Genomic DNA, 19087 nt, shown 5'->3' on the forward strand with positions numbered 1-19087 from the left:
ACCATTCCTATGGTGTACATGCAAACCCTAATAGCTTTTGGATATAGTTTGTCTAAAGAACATGCAATTGGATATCCAAAGCTATAAACCCTAGATCTAGCATACAATTAAGACAAAATTACAAGAATGGTCCCTGTGGTATGTCCAAAAATGCTACTTTGGGCCAAACAGGTTTGGACTAGCACAAATAGTCCAAAAGTTTTCATTTTGCTGCATTTTTGGTCCAAAACAGTTGAAAAATTCTAAAGATGACGAATTTTCCCTTTTCCATTTGTTTTTTTCTTTTCTTTTTGTCATTTAATTATTTTCTAACTAAAAAAATATATAAAAAATAAAAGAAAATCTCTCTCTATCTCTATCTCTCTCTCTCTCTCTCTCTCTCTCTCTCTCTCTCTCTCTCTCCTGTTCATCACCCACATAAACACCACTGCCCAACGTCACCTTCAATGTCCCAAGACCTCCCTTATTCCTCAATTATCAGCATTCCTAACAGTTGCAAATGTAAAAAAAAAGATAGAGAGATAAAAGAAGGAGCTACGATCGATTCAGAAAGGAGAAAAAGGAAAACTATGATCGAGTTTAGAAGAAGGAGAAGGAGGGTGCGACTTTGGGTGATTGTGTTTGTCGATTGGATTTTGAGAAGTGAAGGGGGGGTCTGATTTCTAGTGTGAAACCCTTGTCGTCGATCTAAACTTGTTGGTGTTTCAAGGTTCGGTTTTTTCGATCTAACCCTTGCTGGAGCTTCCTGTTAAAGCAAGCCCTTGCACCATCCAAAATCGAAACTTGAACACAAGGATTAAGGCTTGAATCTGATAAGATACCTTGTATTGTTGATGAATCGACTTTGCTTGAGCTTGAATTAAAGGAAATTGGGGGGAAACGAGGCTAGATCTGACCGATTAGGAGTTCAATTGGGTTGCAAACTGATCTTGGAAGAAGCTAAGTTGAAAACTGATCTTGCCCCTACTGCTGATTCATAACCATCACTGGTATCAGAGGTGCCACCCACAGAACCTACTCCATAATCAAACTTTGAGATCTTGGTTAAAATACACACACTAAAAAGGAACTCGGGATCACATTCAAAGAAGATGAAAATGGTGTGTTCTGAACAGAAAAGAAAAATGGTTATCTGATATCGATGGATGAATAAGGAAGAACGACGGAAGCTGCTTGAGGCTCGAAAAGAGATGAATACAGAAGGGAAAATGGTGGTTATCGCCAGTTCTTCTTCTCCACTGAACAGTTCTGACGGTCCTATTTGCGATTGATCAGAGGCTTGCTTCAGGTGGCCATGGCGGCGCTTTGGTGGTTATTGGGTTAGTTTTCCATTAAAATGGAAGGAAGACGAGAGGTTGGGCTGAAGAAGGCAACAAATTCGGTTGTTGCTGGGTTTTTCTGGTGATCAGGAGGAACAAGAGAGAGAGAGAGATGTATTTTTTATTTTTATTTTAAAGATTAAATAATTTAAATAAATAAATAAAACTGGAAAAGGAAACAACCAAGGGAAAAATTGTCATAACAGAAAAATTTTAAGTAAATTGGACCAAAGTGGCAAGAAAATGAAAACCTTTGGACCATGAATGCAAGTCCAAACGTTTTTGGCCCAAAGTGGCAATTTCCACCTAACCACATGAACCATTCTTGCAATTTTGTCTACAATTAATCATATTAACATAAAATAGGGTTTAGATCTAACCTTTGATTGTTATATAGCAATAACAATCAATCCTTAGCTTCAGAAAGCTTAGTGCCTCAAGTGTTGCATCTCTAATGGAGTCACAAACACCACTAAGCAACAAGATGAAGAAGAGAAGAGAGAGGAGGCACCAAAAACGGCTGGAAACCCTAATCCAAGTGTTAGCCACGTTTTTGGTGCATAGAGGGCCTTTATATACATGTAGGCTATTAGGGTTTACAACTAGGAAACCCTAATATGGCCGCTTAAGCCCTAAGCAGCCCATGGACTCCTTTAACATATCCCTTGGACGAATTCCTTATGGGCTTCCCATAGAATTCGTCCAACCTATATTATTTAGGCAATCCATAGCCCAATTGCAATTATCTTATAATTACAAATCCAGTCCCCTAAGTTTATTTAATCTATTTTAGCCACAAAATTAATTCTTAATTAATTATTGACTAATATTAATTAAATAATATGATTTCTCCTTTAATATATTATTCTTATAATATATTAATAAATCCTAATTAAAACTTTCTCTCCTTAATTCATCCTACATATTGCTATGGTGAAGGCAACCCAAAAGGACCATGCTCATAATTGGGTCAAGTACATACCAAAATAGTTATGGACTTAGACACTAATCCAACATGAACATCCTTCTTGCATTAAGTTTTCTAATCTTACACAGATTTAAAGAGTAACTTCCATTTATGGAAACATTTCCCTATTCCCCTTTTTACTATAACTTCTGAACAAGAGTTGCCTCTTTTTAGAATATGTCAATATGGTCCTTTCAAAATTTACACTATACTTCCAACTGTCCATGAGCAACCAATCTTTGGTAAACCTCAGATTGTCCTCGACAATTGCTTAACCATTTTAGTCATATCTCGTTCTAGTCCAATATTCCTCTTAATGCCCTAGGCATTTGGAAAATTAGAACAGATTAATATTATAGCTTATGTAATTAATCATATATCTGAAGCATATGGAATACGATTCATAATGTTTAACATAAAGACATGATACTTTACCAGTCTTTCGCTATAATATTTCCACATATAGAATTTCCTTATGTTGAATCATTTCAACATAACATTCACATATGTCTATGACTAAATTCGATTAAAATCTTAATCTAAGATTTTAGATTCGAAATGAAGTATGAATTCCTCTCCCTTAATTATAGCAAAACAACTTTTCAAACCCTTTTGCAAATTGAAACTTTTGTTTTCTATAATTAACATTGCTAACTCGCAACATTTACCATAATAATTATTATCTTACTAGCATAACATTTATGCTCCCACTAGCTTTAACATATACCCAGAAATCAGCTTGTTTACTTCGACACGAAAATGTAATTTTATCACTTTCTAAAACTAAAACTGAAATTCATTTAATGATTTTGGTTGGGATTCAATTATTTCCACTATTTAAATTCAGTTAATCAGGGGGTGTTTGCGAGTGCTTTTAGATAAAAGTGTTTAGTGGCTGATAGTGATGATAAAATGAGTTTTTTAAAAAGTGTTTGGATTAACCTTTATGGTGAAAAAACCGATACGTCAATAAGTTAAAAAGTGTTTTGTTTAAAAAGTGTTTTTTGAAGTTATTTTGGTTAAAAGCCAAAACCAGTTTCAAAAAGCCAAATTTTACATGCTTTTTAAAAAGTGTTTTTTGAAGCTAATGAAAAAAATTATTCTGAAAAACGCTTTTGACTTTGCCAAACACTTTTTTTGACTTATTAGTTTTCAAAAAGCAAATAAGCCAATAATAAACTGTTTTGAAAAGCAATTCCAAACACCCCTAGAGTTTTCTTGCTTTAAAATCTTTTCCGGAAATTTGATCCACTCAACAAACACAAATCAATCATGGGGTATCTTGATTCAATGATATAATCTGCCAACCTAAATCTTCCTGGTTGTGGTGTTTCTCAGGTCACCGGAGGTGGTCTCAACCAAGATTCAAAGTTTAGCTATGGCTATGCTAGCTCCTGTGGAAAGAGATCTTCAATAGATGATTTTTACGAGATAAGATTCAAATGTGTGAATGGAAAGAAAATCGGTCTCTTCGGAGTCGTTGATGGCCATGGCGGAGCTCGAGCTGCAGAATTTGTGAAACACAATCTTTTCACAAATTTTCTCAAGCATCCAAAGTTCATCTCCGACACCAAATCCGCCATAGCCTAAGCATACAGTCACCGGACAAAAAATTTCTAAAATCGGAAAACAATCAGATGAAAGATGCAGGATCAACAACCTCCACTGCCATTATCGTAGATTTGTGTTTACTTGTAGCAAACGTGGGGAATTCCAGAGTTGTTATTTGTAGAGGTGGTAAGGCGTATGCTGTTTCTAGAGATCATAAACAGGATCAAAGTGACGAAAGAAGAAGGATTGAAGATGTAGGTGGTTTTGTTACGTGGGTTGGGACTTGGAGAGTTGGTTTTGTTACGTGGGTTAGGACTTGGAGAGTTGGTGGTGTTCTTGCGGTTTCACCTGCTTTTGGTGATAGGTTATTGAAACAGTTTGTGGTTGTTTATCCGGAAATTGAATAAGAAAAGATTGATGGGTCACTTGAGTTTCTTATACCTGCTAGTGATGGACTTTGGGATGTTGTCACTAATGACGAAGCTTGTTACGATGATTAAACCGATGCAAAGCCCTAAAGATGTGGCAATGATGCTGATGCATGAAGCTTCATAGAGAGGTAGTGCAAATAATATCATAGTAGTCGAGGCCCGTTTCTTGGATAGTCAAGATGCATAAAACTTCTTGAGCTCTTAAGGTTTAGGACAAGACAGACAGGTTGTATAATGTTTGACTAGGATTCAACGATGTCAATGAACAAAAATTGAAATATTTTGTCTCACCCAAAAGGATGAAATATGATTGGAAAAGTACTTGTTTGCCATATTTTATTTATAGAAAAGATGTGAATGTTCTTGTCCTTGTCATAAAAAATGACCTTAATTGCTTGGATGTTTAATTATGTAATTGAAAGGTGTGTAAAATTCCACAATTGATTTATTTCGCTTTATTACTTGTTTTTGGGTTGTAAATTCTTTACTAGCTTCCTGGTTACTCTTATTCTCAGTTTGCACATATTCAAACATTTTTTCTTTTTTATTTGGATTCCTATATTCTATATTCTATGTCAGCCAATCATTTATGTGAACATAAAAGTTCCTCGAGGCCGTTCACTGTTTTGTCATAGTCAATCTACTACCACAAACTTTTTTGTCCATAAGCTTATTTATTTTGTAGTAGTGATTCGTACACAACAATTCATGCATTATATAGTTATACAATACAACATTTTAAAGCACTAATTGTTATGTACGGAGAAAAATTGTTGTGTACGGATCAGCTCCTTTTATTTTTGTAGAAGTTTTTGTTATGTTGATAAATCGTTCTTAAGTTTTGTGAATGGGTGCCATTTAATTTATTATTTATCTTTTATTTATATTCAAAAGAAAAATTATCTACTATCATGTAAACCAATCTCACAACCAGCATGCTAGAGGGAAATCACAATGTTTCCTGTCTTTGTATGGAGCCTCAACATGAAACATCAGTTATGGATTTTCACCTCCTTACTAGTAAGAGACAACCAAATTATGGTGTGTATATTGTTAAGATAAGGTTTTTGGAACAAAATGGTGACAACACAGAGTAACAAATGCAACAATATCCTTCGAGATTTGTGTGGCTGATGTGGCCTTCTCGTGGGACCCAGTAGACTTTTTGCTCTCCTTCGAGTTTTGTGTGGTGTCTAACTAAGAATCCATCTTCGAGTTGAAATGATGCGTAATGAGCAGCCATTACTAGTTGTTCTTGGAGCTTTGAGAATGCAAAAGATGTTAGGATTGAAGCTGCATGGGAGCACCCTTTTTTAAGCAGTTATTTTGATTCCTTTGAAAGCTCTTGATCTTATGAAAGCAGCACAGCACCCATATCCTTCATCAGAGACTAAAACCATGAATGAAGAACTTGTGCCCTCTATAAACAAGTGATCTGTTCTCACACCCTAAGCACCATACATGACCCTGCAACTCCAAATTCTCCTTCATTTCTGCCATTTCATATACAAACTTAATAACCCTAAGAGCCCTATCTAACTTCTTCACTTCACGCCTCAACATTTTCTCTTCATCTGATATCAAAATCTTCCCAACACACAAACAACACTTGTTCCCAACATCACCCTCAGAAAACCAACAGCAAATATCAAGCTCAATATCCCTAATACTTCCATAAAGATAATACAATAAAAGTGTGAACAAACATTTAGATGAATGGCCCAAAGATTTAGTCAACTTCTTCTGAACTAAACTTTGTTGATGTCTCGCCTCTTTGTATCCAATATTCTTATCCACCAAAACATCTTTTATCTGTGACAACCCTTCTTTCATGGTCTCAAGCTTTGTTACATAAAAGAAAAAGCCCTCTTCATTCTTTAAACAGATCATCAAATCATTAATCATTTCAAGAAAATCTTCCCATTTAGCAGAAGGTGGCAAGTTTGCATCTTTTTTAAGTGTAAGTCGCATCCATGAAGTTGACTCAGGGTCATAAGACATGACATCATCCAAGAACTTAAGACAGTTAACCACTATTTGTTGAGCCATTATGCATCCATAATCATTAACACTCATTTCAAATTTTAATTGATTTAGTATCTCCTCAAGGGCACCTGTCCATATTTGGTGCTGTGTAACCTGTGGACATATTGCAAGACGAACTAACTTCCTCTGTTGAGCAGACACATCTAAGATGTCGCATACTTTTTTGAGAGAATTCAAGGTAAAAGTTTCCATATAAAGTGGCTTATCAACAGAAAGACATGGCGTACTTACTGTAGATAATGCTTGCTTCATAAGAAAGGCTGTGGCGATAGACTTGAATGTATGCATGCTCTGGAGAAGAAACTCGTCATTCACAGTGCATTTGTCGTGGAGATTAACCAATTTTCCATTGATTAGGTCTAAATTCTTTAGCAATGGGGTCAGCTTGATTAGTTTTGGGAGGGCTTTTTCACGCCACTCGGAAGATTGAGGATCCAACTGTGATTCAGTGAAGGAGTGATAAGAGATTGCGTTAAGATGCACAACACCAGTTAACTTCTCGGTTCTGAGAGGACCAGGACCTGGGACATGAAAATGGCTCCGTACGTGTTTAAATGCCTTCATTAGAATATAAGAAATTCACCACATCTAGTTGGGTAATTTCATCGAACAGTTGGTGGGCATTTGGTTCGAAGTGAGTCGTATGTACCATTAACGGAGTATGCTTCAGTAAGAATCTACTCACATATCCCAGATCGACGTACGAAGATTAGTTTTAGCTACTCACGTATGGAGTTCCGTCGCCTTGATTATTGCACCTGAAAGGGGGATCAACCCGTGTTTTATAATTTATACTTATGGAATAAAAATACATCCGATATATAATAAAGACAAAACTGTAAATTTTGTATTATGGTTTGCAAAAAAAGTTTCGAACTTATAGGTCCAAAATTAAGAGTTTTCTGAATTTTGTCCTAAAATTACGAATTTTCCGTAAATTAGGTCCCAAAATTACGAATTTTCTTTGAGTTCGGTTCTTATAAACTTTGAAACGACAGTTTTGCCTTTTTATTTTTTATATATTTATTAAAATTATTTTTAACTTTTTAACTTATAGTTACTAAATGTGAGTTTTTAAAAAAATGTTTGGTTAAGTTTAACCGCTATAAACTAGTAATAAGTCTTTTTTTTGTTTTTGATATGTGTAAAATTTCCACTGACCTTACTGAAAATTGTACTCCGTCTTTACCGTTTTACATCTCTGTGATACATAGGGGTGTTTGACTTAGCTTTTCACAGTCCAAAAGTCTTTTTTGGAAAAATTATTTCAAAAAGTTCCTTTTCCTTTATAAAAACTCCAAAATATTGCCAAACATATTTTGCTTTTTTTCCAAAAAGATCTTTGGACCGTGAAAAAAACCCATAAAGACCATGAATGTATGATAAATTGATAATTGAATGTATCTAAAGTTAACCGAAAGCAGGAACCAAAATGAGATTAACATTCACAGAAATGAAAATCAGATTCACATTCATAGAAACCAGAGAACCAAATCAGTTGCATCAATTCACTTTCATGGCATTGATCAAAGTAGGTGTCCAGATTTCAATTGGAAAAATAACAACAGATTCCATCGCCTGGAGTCCAAGGCAACAGAAAGAGCATGCTAAGGTTCAAATCAGATGCATCAATTAACAGATACCAGAGAACCAAAATGGTTACAAAAATCAGGGGTCGAAGCTTTGCAGGGGAAACAACAGAAAACAGGTGGGAAATGGAAGAAAGATGAATCCAGTGAAATTTCTAGAAAGAGCGACAGCAGGAAAAAAAAAAAGGATGAACGAATGCAGGAAGAAACGAACCTGTAGTTGTTGGGTCGAAGGTCGAAGGCCTCCGGTAGCTGTGGGGTGCGTCGCTCCGGCCGGTAGCTTCACAGGAAAGAGACGATGGAGAGAAGCTTCACAGGAAAGAGGCGTCTTTTGTTGTGTCGCTGTTTGTGTTCTGTTTTGGGTATATTGGTCAATTATTCAAAATAGTGACTGATCGTAGTTGTTGGTTTACATGAGAGAGTGAGAGAAGCAAAGGAGGGCAATGTATTTTAGCTTTTGGTTATATTTGGTCATCAAATTATTTTTCATGCTTTATTAATCCTTGAACTTGTTGAAATGTATATATTATACCATTATGACCGGTAATAACGGGTTTTGCCGGTTTCCGGCGTCGCTTCCGACCAAACACGAGTTTTTCAGTTATTTTGTCCGGCCAAACATGAGGTTTCTGGTCATCTTCTCCTTCCTGTCGAGTGAAACAACCAAACACCCCTGAATATTGTTGCTTCCTGGCCTCTTTCTCTCTCGCGTTTCCGTGCCAAAACAGACGAGGAAGCTGCTGGAGCATCCCCCCACCTGCTGTTGCTGCTCGTTTTTCTTCCTTCGGACCTGTTGCCGCCTCCCTCCCCTTCGCATTACACAATCGAAACAGAAGAAGAACAGTCGAGAAGCTGCTTGAGCAGCCCCCTCGCTACACCCACCGAAGCCAGCAGCTTTGCTGCCTTCATGTTTCTTTTTCTACTTTCATTATTTATTCTTCTAGATCGAGTAGCAACAACCTGAAAATCGAGTTTAGACATAGAAGATGACCGGAAAATCAATTTTGGCTGGAGAAGACGATCGGAAAATCAAGTTTGGCCGGAGAAGATGACCGAAAAACTCATGTTTGGCCGGAAACAACGTCGGAAACCGATAAAACCCACTATTACCGGTCATAATGATATAATGTACACATTTCAACAAGTTTAAGGGTTAATAAAACACAAAAAATAATTTAATGACCAAATGCTAAAGTACGTTACCCTCTCAGGTCATTATCCCGAGAAGCAAACGATTGATCGTGGGGAAAAAGGGGACGAGTGAGGATGACGCCAGTATGCGATGTAAACGCTTTATAACGTGCGCCCTTCTTATCCAGCGTCGTTGTGTTTCCAAACAACACACATGCTACACATAATAATAGATAACCGGTTTAGTTAACTTCAATATTGTTGATTTTCGTTAATTATATTTCCTTTATTAACCAGTGAAGAATCCCTGTTTTACCGGTTAGAAAAACCAACAATAAAAGTACATTGAGAAATATAAAGAAAATAATGAAAATACATTGATATTGGAAAAATAGAAAATAAAAGTAGGATGCCATATTTGACAAAAAAAGTATTTTTCTATGAAAATATAAAACAAAAAAAATACACATGTTCCTATGCTATTGATGAGACTTTGCAATAGAAACTTCAAGATACAAACAAATGAAACACATTTAATAAAGGGTTATGTCATAAAAAATAAAAACCTTCAAGTTTTCAGGGTTTGTCGGTTTTGCCCAAAGTTGAATTTTATGTCCGTTTTTATCCTAACATTTTCGAAAAAAATATTCAGTTTTACCCTTTTACCGGTGATAACAGATTTCCAGGTTACCATTATATTAAATTCTCAAAATAACCCCTTAAGTTTACCTTTTTTTGCGTTTTTATCCTTAAATTTATAATTTTGTTTACACTTTTACCCTAAGTATTTTTTTTCATAATATACGTATTCATGCAGAAAAATCGTATTTATATACAAAAAAATGTTTAATTAAATATTGTATTTATATTTTTTTTAATGTTATATATATATATATATATATATATATATATATATATATATATATATATATATATATGTTTGTTTGTTTGTGTGTGTGCGTGTTAGCAAGGTTATACCATTTAAAAAGATAAATAATATTTTTAGAATTGTGAATACGTGTTTTATAGATATAGTTTTTAGAAGTATAAATATATATTTTTACATTTTTATATATAAATATGTATCTATACTTCTAAAAATATATTTATACTTAAAAAAACATATATCAAAATACATATTTACACTTCTAAAGATATATGTATATACTTATATAAACATGTTTATGATTCAACAAATTTTTTTATTGATATGTATATTTTTAAATGCATAAAAATATGTACTTGTAGTTCTAAACACATACTAATTTGTGTTTTTTTACATTTTAAATGGTTTATCCAAGAAAAAACTCACACACACACACACACAGATATATATATATATATATATATATATATATATATATATATATATATATATATATATATATATATATGAAGAAATAACATTACAGTATTTAATTAAATTTTTTTCGCATATAAATATAATTTTTCTGCATGAATATATATAATATGGAAAAAAAATACAAAGGGTAAAAGTGTAAAAAAAAATATAAACTTAAGGGTAAAAATGTAAAAAACTATAAATTAAGGATTTTTTTTTTGCGAAGCTAATATAATGGTAACCTGTTATCATCGGTAAAAGGTTAAAATCGAACATTTTTTGAAAAAATGTTAGGGTAAAAATGGACATAAAATTAAACTTTGGACAAACCGACAAAACCCTGAAAACATATCCTCATTAGTAACTAAGTACATCATTGTTATGGGATAAAAATAAAATTGTACATTAAAGAAATGCATGTATGTTGCTATTATGGGTAAAAAATAAAATATATTGCCCATTTTAATAACAATTGGAATGAAACTTTTTAAAGAAAAATAAGATAAATAAATTGACATTATCATGCTTTCCTAACAACCTAACAGGAGGAATAGGGTATTGTTCAGCATGGTGAGAAATGTCATGTCTTGAAGGGAAGTAGTGATTTGGAAGAGCAAAAGATTATAAAATCAATAAATTTAACAACAAAATATTTATTATTTTTAGGGTTTAGGGTTTAAGTAAAATAATATATATATATATATATATATATATATATATATATATATATATATTGCCTATTATTATTATCGATAAGAAAAATCGAAGTAAATTGCTATAATGGGTAAGGAATTGATAGTAAATTGTTATTATTGGTAAATAAATAAAAGAGGTTCTTTATATTGGTTAAATGAGTAAAATTCACAATTTCACCAAAATCAATAGGCATGCATATAAATTCGATTTTATATAATTATGGTTTTATTTTAATCGTATAAATTTAAATTTACTTGATTATACGATCAAAATAGCACATGGACGAAAGAGTAAAACAATTATTTATATGCAGATACAATATTTATCAGTTGATGGAAAACATGTAATTACTTTGAAAGCATTGAGTCATTTTAATTGATATTTCATCTGGTAAAATATGAAAGATGCGAGGAAATTAAAAGGCCCATGTTGGCAAAGAAGGTGGGTTGGAGAATCAGATACATATTCAGTCTTAATCGACGGAATAACATAACGGAGCATCAATTAGTGTTGAAAATGTTAAAAAAAATGATTCATCAAGTTTGGTCATAATGAACTTACTCAACTGAATGACATAGTTCATGTGAACAGTTATTTTGAGGGTGAAGTTCCCGGTAATTATTGATTTAATATTAGTAGACCCACTTTCAAGAAATATTATAATCAAACACAACCTACAAACCATGACAATGTATTTTGAAGCTTTACCTGGAAATGAATGTTCGGATGAGCAGGAAGACGTGAACATATTTGGAAATAAACGATAAAATATGTTAATAGTGTTCATAAAGATTTTAGTTTCTCTTCCAATTCCTTTGTATTCTCAACCATAGCAAACAAAAAAAGACATGTCATATACCATGAACATATGATATGCTTTCCAAAATGAAATCGTTAAAATCATCGTGGAGATGAAGTACCTGGAATTTTAGTGATTTTGTGAATATATTTATAGCCTAATATAAAATCTCAATTACCTCTTTAAGAAGCTACTGACTTTTAAGAACTCTATCAGGCAATATTGGAGTTTCCATCTTATAAGCACAAGGTGGTGCGACAAAATTTTGCAGGTATAATGACCTAATAATAAGATAAAAAATAAATACGATGTTATAATGGGTTAGATAGAAAACTTTTAATTCGTATGGACTCGTCACTCGTTTGAATGAAAACATACAGTAATGAATGAGACCATGTGGATAACCTCATACATGAAAATTATTGACTTTGTCGAACACTTTTGAGCCCTGCATGCATATGGATCTTAATCGCACACCCGTGAAACATAATCCACCTGCCAATCAATGAAAATACTACATTTGTGAACAGATTTTAATAACTTTTTGTTATAATGAAGTATACAGTGAATTAAAGCACAAAAACATTAAACAAATGATAAGTACCCAAAACAACGGTCACCTCCTTTTGACAATAAGTCCTTCATGCTATTGATGTTGAAGTTGTTACCAAAAAATCCAATGATTTGTTAAACAAAGAAGAGATAAAATAATTTCCAAAATATCATGAAACAACGCACAATTTAAAAACATATGATTGTGAAACATCCCAAAAATACAGACCAAAAAATTCGTTTTAAATCATATAAGAAAACCATAATTCATCAAGCATCATAATAATAAAATCATAAGTCATGTATCTCAAAACATCGTATCAAAAATATTGTATCAAATCACCTGTCAGAATATCAGAGTTTAAACATCACATGCTAAAAGTTATGGTGTGTGTCATGCAGTCATCCCGGGCTCTTCCCCTGGTTAGTGGAAGTACTTGAAACCAAAACCGAAAACTGTAAGCACGAAGTTTAGTGAGTCTCCCCAAGCTACCACATACCATACATATAAGCACATATCAACATACATTGAGCCTAGCCCGCTACCTCAGGCCCCGCCCGACATCGGACGAATCCGGCATCAGGTCGCGCCTGGCATCGAGCCCCGCTCGGTATACAGACCTGTTTCTACTAGGCCCCGCCTGTCTTCGGGCCCCTGCCCGCTATATGCATACAAACAATAACATATAATCATGCCAGTACATAACAGTCAAACACAACACTATAACTGCTAGTCTTGAGGTTCCGCCTATCTTGGGCCCCGCCCCTACTCTGCTAATAATGAGATATGGAACCCCGTCTACACTCAACTAGTGATGAGATACGGGCACCAGCCTACACTCACCTCCCTACTAGGTACATATAAGTATCACAAAGACAACAAGTATAACTAAACATGCATTCCTTCCTCGGGTACCACCCAACATCGAACCGTAGTTCGGAAACATACGTAATAACCTTCCTCGGGCCTTGCCCGACATCAAACCAAAATCCAAAAACATATAAACTACATCAGGATAACCCCCGGAATCGGATATAAATTCGGTATACAATAACATACATAAACGGGTCAGAATTGGTGCCTTCGACCCGTTTCTACTGGAGAAAACTCACCTCACAAGTTGACTGCAAAATATCGTGAATAAACCTCTCGTTGCTAGCTGGCTGATCCTCGAACTGCTGATCTCTCGACTCCTTGAGCTATCATTACCATCATATTACTTAGTCAAGAATTGATAATCCTTATTAGGGTAAAATGACCATTTTACCCTTGGTTAAAAAAATGACCATTTTACCCTGGTCAAAGTCAAAGTCAACGCTTGGTCAAAGTCAAATTCAACAGCTCGAGTTGACTCAAATCGCCGAGTTGCTCCATCAACTCGCCGAGTTCTATAAATCAGAATCCTGAAATCGCGATCCAACCCGGCGAGTCACCCCCTGACTCGTCGAGTTCCCTACGTACTCATAGTCGCGATTTGGCGAATCAACTCGTCGAGACCCTTCACAAACTCGTTGAGTTCTACCTTAAACTGGATCGGGACATCATGACTCAACTCGTCGAGTTCCTTTATGGACTCGACGAGTTCCATAGTCTGTTTGGGCCATCTTAACATATTAAGCCTTTACTCTCCAGATCAAAGCTCCATACTCCTTCTACATACTGAAAGAGCCTTCTTAAGGGTAAAGTTTCCAACTTTACATGCTACTAATCCTTCTTAATGGGTTTAGCTAAAACCCTAGTTCTTTAGGACATAGATCTTTGTCCAAAAAGCCATAATACTCCAAGCTAAAACATACTAACATAGATCTAGGCCTTAAACATCATTCGAACACGTAAAGTCTTAGGCTTTCCTTCCATGCATGGCCTTTTGGGGCTTAAAAGGCCATAACAACACCTTAAAGCTTGCATGAGGCTTCCATGGTCATAAAGTTTGCACCTTTATGCCATGAAACCCCTTCTAGATCCCAGATCTGAAAGGTAAGCCACTTGGGACGTCCATGTCCCAAAGATCAAGATTCTTGAACCAAAACCCTCATGAAATGGAGTTAAGGAGATCTAATGAACTAATAGCCAAGTTAGAGACTTGATTACCAGAAAATGATGAGGATGGAAGGAAGTCTCTGGATAACAACACCTTAAAGCTTGTGTGGGGCTTCTATGGTTATAAAGTTTGCACCTTTATGCCATGAAACCCCTTCTAGATCCCAGATCTGAAAGGTAAGCCACTTGGGGTGTCCATGTCCTAAAGATCAAGATTCTTGAACCGAAACCCTCATGAAATGAAACCAAGGAGATCTAATGAACTAATAGCCAAGTTAGAGACTTGATTACCAGAAAATGATGAGGATGGAAGGAAGTCTTCGGATCTACTATCTTCTCCTTGAACCTTTTAGCTCCTTCTTCTTCTTCAAGCTTCAAGAACACACAAAGATTACTCAAGAATGGCTCACACACTCACAAAATGCTCTAGGGTTTCATGGATTAGGGTTTGGGACTCAGAGGGTAGAAATGAGGCCATAAGGTGGGGATTAAGATGCTTAAATAGGGTGCAAAACCACTAATCTAGGGTTTCCCAAACCCAGACCAACTCGTCGAGTTGGTCCTCCCCAACTCGTTGAGTTGGTTTCTCAACCCGCATCCTAAAAACTTATTTCTACTCGTCGAGTTGTCCCCCTTAGACTCGATGAGTAGACCTTCAATTTGCATAATATCTTTCCTTAATTAGCATTTTGGTTTTCGGGTGTTACAATTCTCCCCTACTTAAACTGGACTTCATCCTCGAAGTCCGTTACATTCCCCTACCCCATAAACATCTCACGTGACACACAGGCAGCTCTTCTCCTACCTGTCTTGGACCGCTGGTGTTTCCCACCGCCACCGAAACTCGCCATCCTAGAAGTACTACTATCATCCTGCGCAATCAATGGCCTTCCCAAGGAAACTTAACCCAACCATCGAAACCTTCCAAACTTGATGAAAGATCATCCTTATTGTCATACTGAGAACTACTTCTGTCTTTACGAGATCAGAAATCTATAACGGTCTGTCTCCCTGATGGACCGCCTATACTCCAAAAACTACCATGCCAAAACATCATCGAATAACTTTTCAACCATAAAACTTCTCACTCTGATTATCTCGATGCTACCATCAGAAACACAATCCTTGTCCATAACCAGCTGTAGAATACTTATACTTGATAGGAGGCTTAGATAATCCTTCGAGTAGGAGATACATCCCTGAAATGGTTAGACTTAGATGAGAGCTGCGTAACAGGGTCAAATCAATTACTCTGAGATTATCCAATCCAAATGTAAGTATATTCTCTCTTCTGATCCGCAAGCTACCCCACGTACTAGAACCCTCATAATCACTACTTATGTCCGAACATCACGTTGCCTCTTGCCTACCTTCCAAAGGAACTGGGACCTCCCAGGTCCAAACTTATCTGCCCACTATCTGGAATGCCGGATTCCACCTGGTTACTGAAACAATGATCACCCTCTCATTTGCTCCCAGCGACTTCCGAAGGAAACTTTAGCTATCAAAACTGCTCTATCCATCTTGCCACTCATGTATCTATAAATCCTAGAATCTTCGATCCTATATCTCGACCCCATAGTCTCTACCAGGTCCCACCTGCCTTGCTATGATCACACGGGCCTCGCCCATGGGTCTCACCCAAACCGTACTACTGAGTGGCCTTGCCCCAAGGTCTCACCTATCTAGGGCATGCGGTAGAACTCTCTTGAATTCTATCTACCTATCCTTTCCTGATCCGGATCACTTTAACTTGGAGATACGGGCCTCTATGTGATTATCTTAGTCAAAATAAAAGATATTTATCATTTAATTAGATAATTACTGTCTTATTTGATAAATCCTATTTATTTGAATTATTTGATAAATTATCTTGCATGAAATTGGATTAGGTCAAAATTAGATAACCACCAATTAATTGTTTAATTATATTATTTGAATTTTGATCTAGATAGCTTTGAAATGTTTCAAAACTTGCCCTCAAGTTTCGGAATTTAAAATTTTGATTTAAAGTTTAATTTTGAAATAATTAAATTCCAAACCCTAGAATTTTACAAGTTTAAAAATTCAACCCTTATACTATTATAATATTATAAGAATAATTATTATATATGTATAAGATAAATGGTAGTTTTACCGTTACTAGGCCTCATTCACGAAGTCGATCTATAAGGGGGGTATAAGGTTGCTGCCTATAAAATGGTAGTTTAATGAATGTCCACTCTCACCCACCGCTTCCTTGATTGGTGGAGGGTCGTCACCCAAACGGGTAGGATAGGGCAACTAATTCCTCATTAAAAGTATAATGATTAATAAAGTAACTAAATGTTTTTTTATAAAATTCTCAATCTTAGTTACTTTAGAAAAAATGTGAATTTGATGTTATTCCATGAAATTATGCTTTTTACCCTTGCCAAGACGTTAGTGGAGCGTGTGTGGTTAACCGGCACACTAATTTGGGTCTAGCAAAGGTGGCAAAGGGTGAATCGATGTTTGTCATAGATCAATGGAGTGTGTGTGGCTAACAGGCACATTGATTAGGTGACTGTAACATTGGGGGCACCAAGTACATTTGCATGGTTATTCACACCTTGTTTGTGATCCTCGGTATCCCAGTCACAAACTAATGGGTTTTGATCAAAACATCATTCCTATGGTGTACATGCAAACCCTAATAGCTTTTGGATCTAGTTTGTCTAATGAACATGCGATTGAATATCCAAAGCTATAAACCCTAGATCTAGCATACAATTAATCATATTAACATAAGATTGGGGTTTAGATCTTACCTTGATTGTTATGTAGCAATAACAATCTCAAATCCTCCTTTGTAATGGCTTTAGAAAGCTTAGAGTCACAAGTGTCACTCTTCTAATGGCTCACAAACACCAAGAGCAAGAGGATGAAGAATGATAAGAGAGGAGGCACCCAAAAACGTGTAGAAACCCTAAGGAATACCTTCACCACGTTTTTGGTGCTCTAGGGATCCTTAAATAGTGAGGCTATTAGGGCTATCTAACAAGGAAACCCTAATTTGACTGCTTAGGCCCTAAGCAACCCATGGACTCCCTCCTTAGAGGCCTTGGACGATTTCTAATGGGTTTCCCCATAGAGTTCGTCCACTCCATCCTTTATGGAGTCCATTAGCCCAATATTCAACTATCACACAATTGACAGTTCTAGTCCCCTTTATTTAATTAATGTCTTTTAGCCACAAAATTAATTCTTATTAATTATTGACTAATATTAATATGATTTCTCCTTTAATATATTATTCTCATAATATATTAATAAATCATAATTCATCCTCTTTCTCCATAATTCATCCTATCAAGTTGTTTTGGTGAAGGCAACCCAAAAGGACCATGCACCATTGGGTCAAGTACATACCAAAATAGTTATGGACTTAGACACTAATCTAACAGTCTCCCACTTGGATAAGTCTAATAACTATTCTGTGTATGACTTCAGATCCTGATCTGCAATCGTAGCTTTCAAAAAACCGCTATCAACTCTGATCCTATCAGAAGCGTGTCCTTTAGATAAGGGATCATATATTCCTCCATTCTAGATATCGTATAGACATGAGACATGGATTTCAATCATTCTCTCTATACTGTTTCTCGACTTCCGATTTATGACGAATGACAACAAACTACAATTGAACACATCAAATTAGTCCCGGCTTGGCCAAGTGCTTAGGGTGTCATCACTAAATCATCGAGGGGCCCATAGATATTGCTTTCATCCTACTTTGGATAAAAGGAACGGATAAACTTTGATTCAATGCTTGCTTGCACTCACTCACCGAATCACACACAACAATATGTTTTATAACACCAAGTTACTAGTGCATTTACATATTATCAATGTGTAACCGACTCGCAAGATACAACTCACACATCTCGGTTTCAAGAATATAAGATATTATCGTCTCACCAATCACTCGTGATAAAATCCATGAAGTGATCCAAGTGAGCGTGGGTTTAATCCAATGCTCAAATCATATTCATAAGCACTCATGAACGTTGTAGCAACCATTTGCTTATGTCTAATACACTTTAGACAATACACACACCAATTCACGACAGTTTTCATTCATACCTACTTCCAACATATGAACGACTGTGGTCCGTTCGAATAATTTGATTGTTCTGAACCAATTTAATTATTCAGGAAGTCAAAACATGCAAAGTGAAAGACAAGAATAATACTAATCCCATATGGCCCCAAACTCTGGGTATAAATAAAACATTTTATTTAATCACCATATTGATTACTCATTATTTGTTGTTTCGGGTAATCAACTTCTTACTTGAATTATTACTACACTTGTCCCATGCTCTCAACATGCACACAATGTTTACCTACGGTCCTTACTTTGTGAAATAGATCAAATGAACACATTTCCAATCATACTCATTTCACAACTCCCAATCCTTATCATAAATATAAGAATATCAAATTCTTGTTACTTATGCTAGATTCTAACATTTTATGCAATGATTCTTTCGTAAAGTCATAGCTCAAAATCATCAAGACTTGGCCAATCTCTATCAGAAACAATTCTATAGATATGATGTCTCTCACTTAAAGTACATTTCTTTGAACATCCTTCTTGCA

General features: G+C 35.5%; 1 protein-coding gene and 1 pseudogene across 1 annotated transcript; one reads left to right on the forward strand and one right to left on the reverse strand.

The window, feature by feature from the left end:
• The first annotated feature begins 3558 nt into the window (after window positions 1-3558).
• On the forward strand, window positions 3559-4545 carry LOC145051518 (putative protein phosphatase 2C 59 pseudogene; annotated as a pseudogene).
• Window positions 4546-5247: 702 nt separating this feature from the next.
• LOC145053855 (exosome complex exonuclease) lies at window positions 5248-8323 on the reverse strand. The gene is made up of 2 exons (XM_079001969.1): window positions 8118-8323; window positions 5248-7072 (listed from the first exon to the last, which is right to left on the reverse strand). Exon 2 carries the CDS (start codon window positions 6876-6878, stop codon window positions 5652-5654), a length of 1227 nt encoding a protein of 408 aa, XP_078858095.1. The 5' UTR covers window positions 6879-7072; window positions 8118-8323; the 3' UTR covers window positions 5248-5651.
• Between the last annotated feature and the right edge of the window lie 10764 nt (window positions 8324-19087).

This window comes from Lactuca serriola, chromosome 5 (genome assembly GCF_051521515.1).
Source record: "Lactuca serriola cultivar US96UC23 chromosome 5, Lser_US96UC23_V15, whole genome shotgun sequence".
Lineage (NCBI taxonomy): Eukaryota > Viridiplantae > Streptophyta > Magnoliopsida > Asterales > Asteraceae > Lactuca > Lactuca serriola.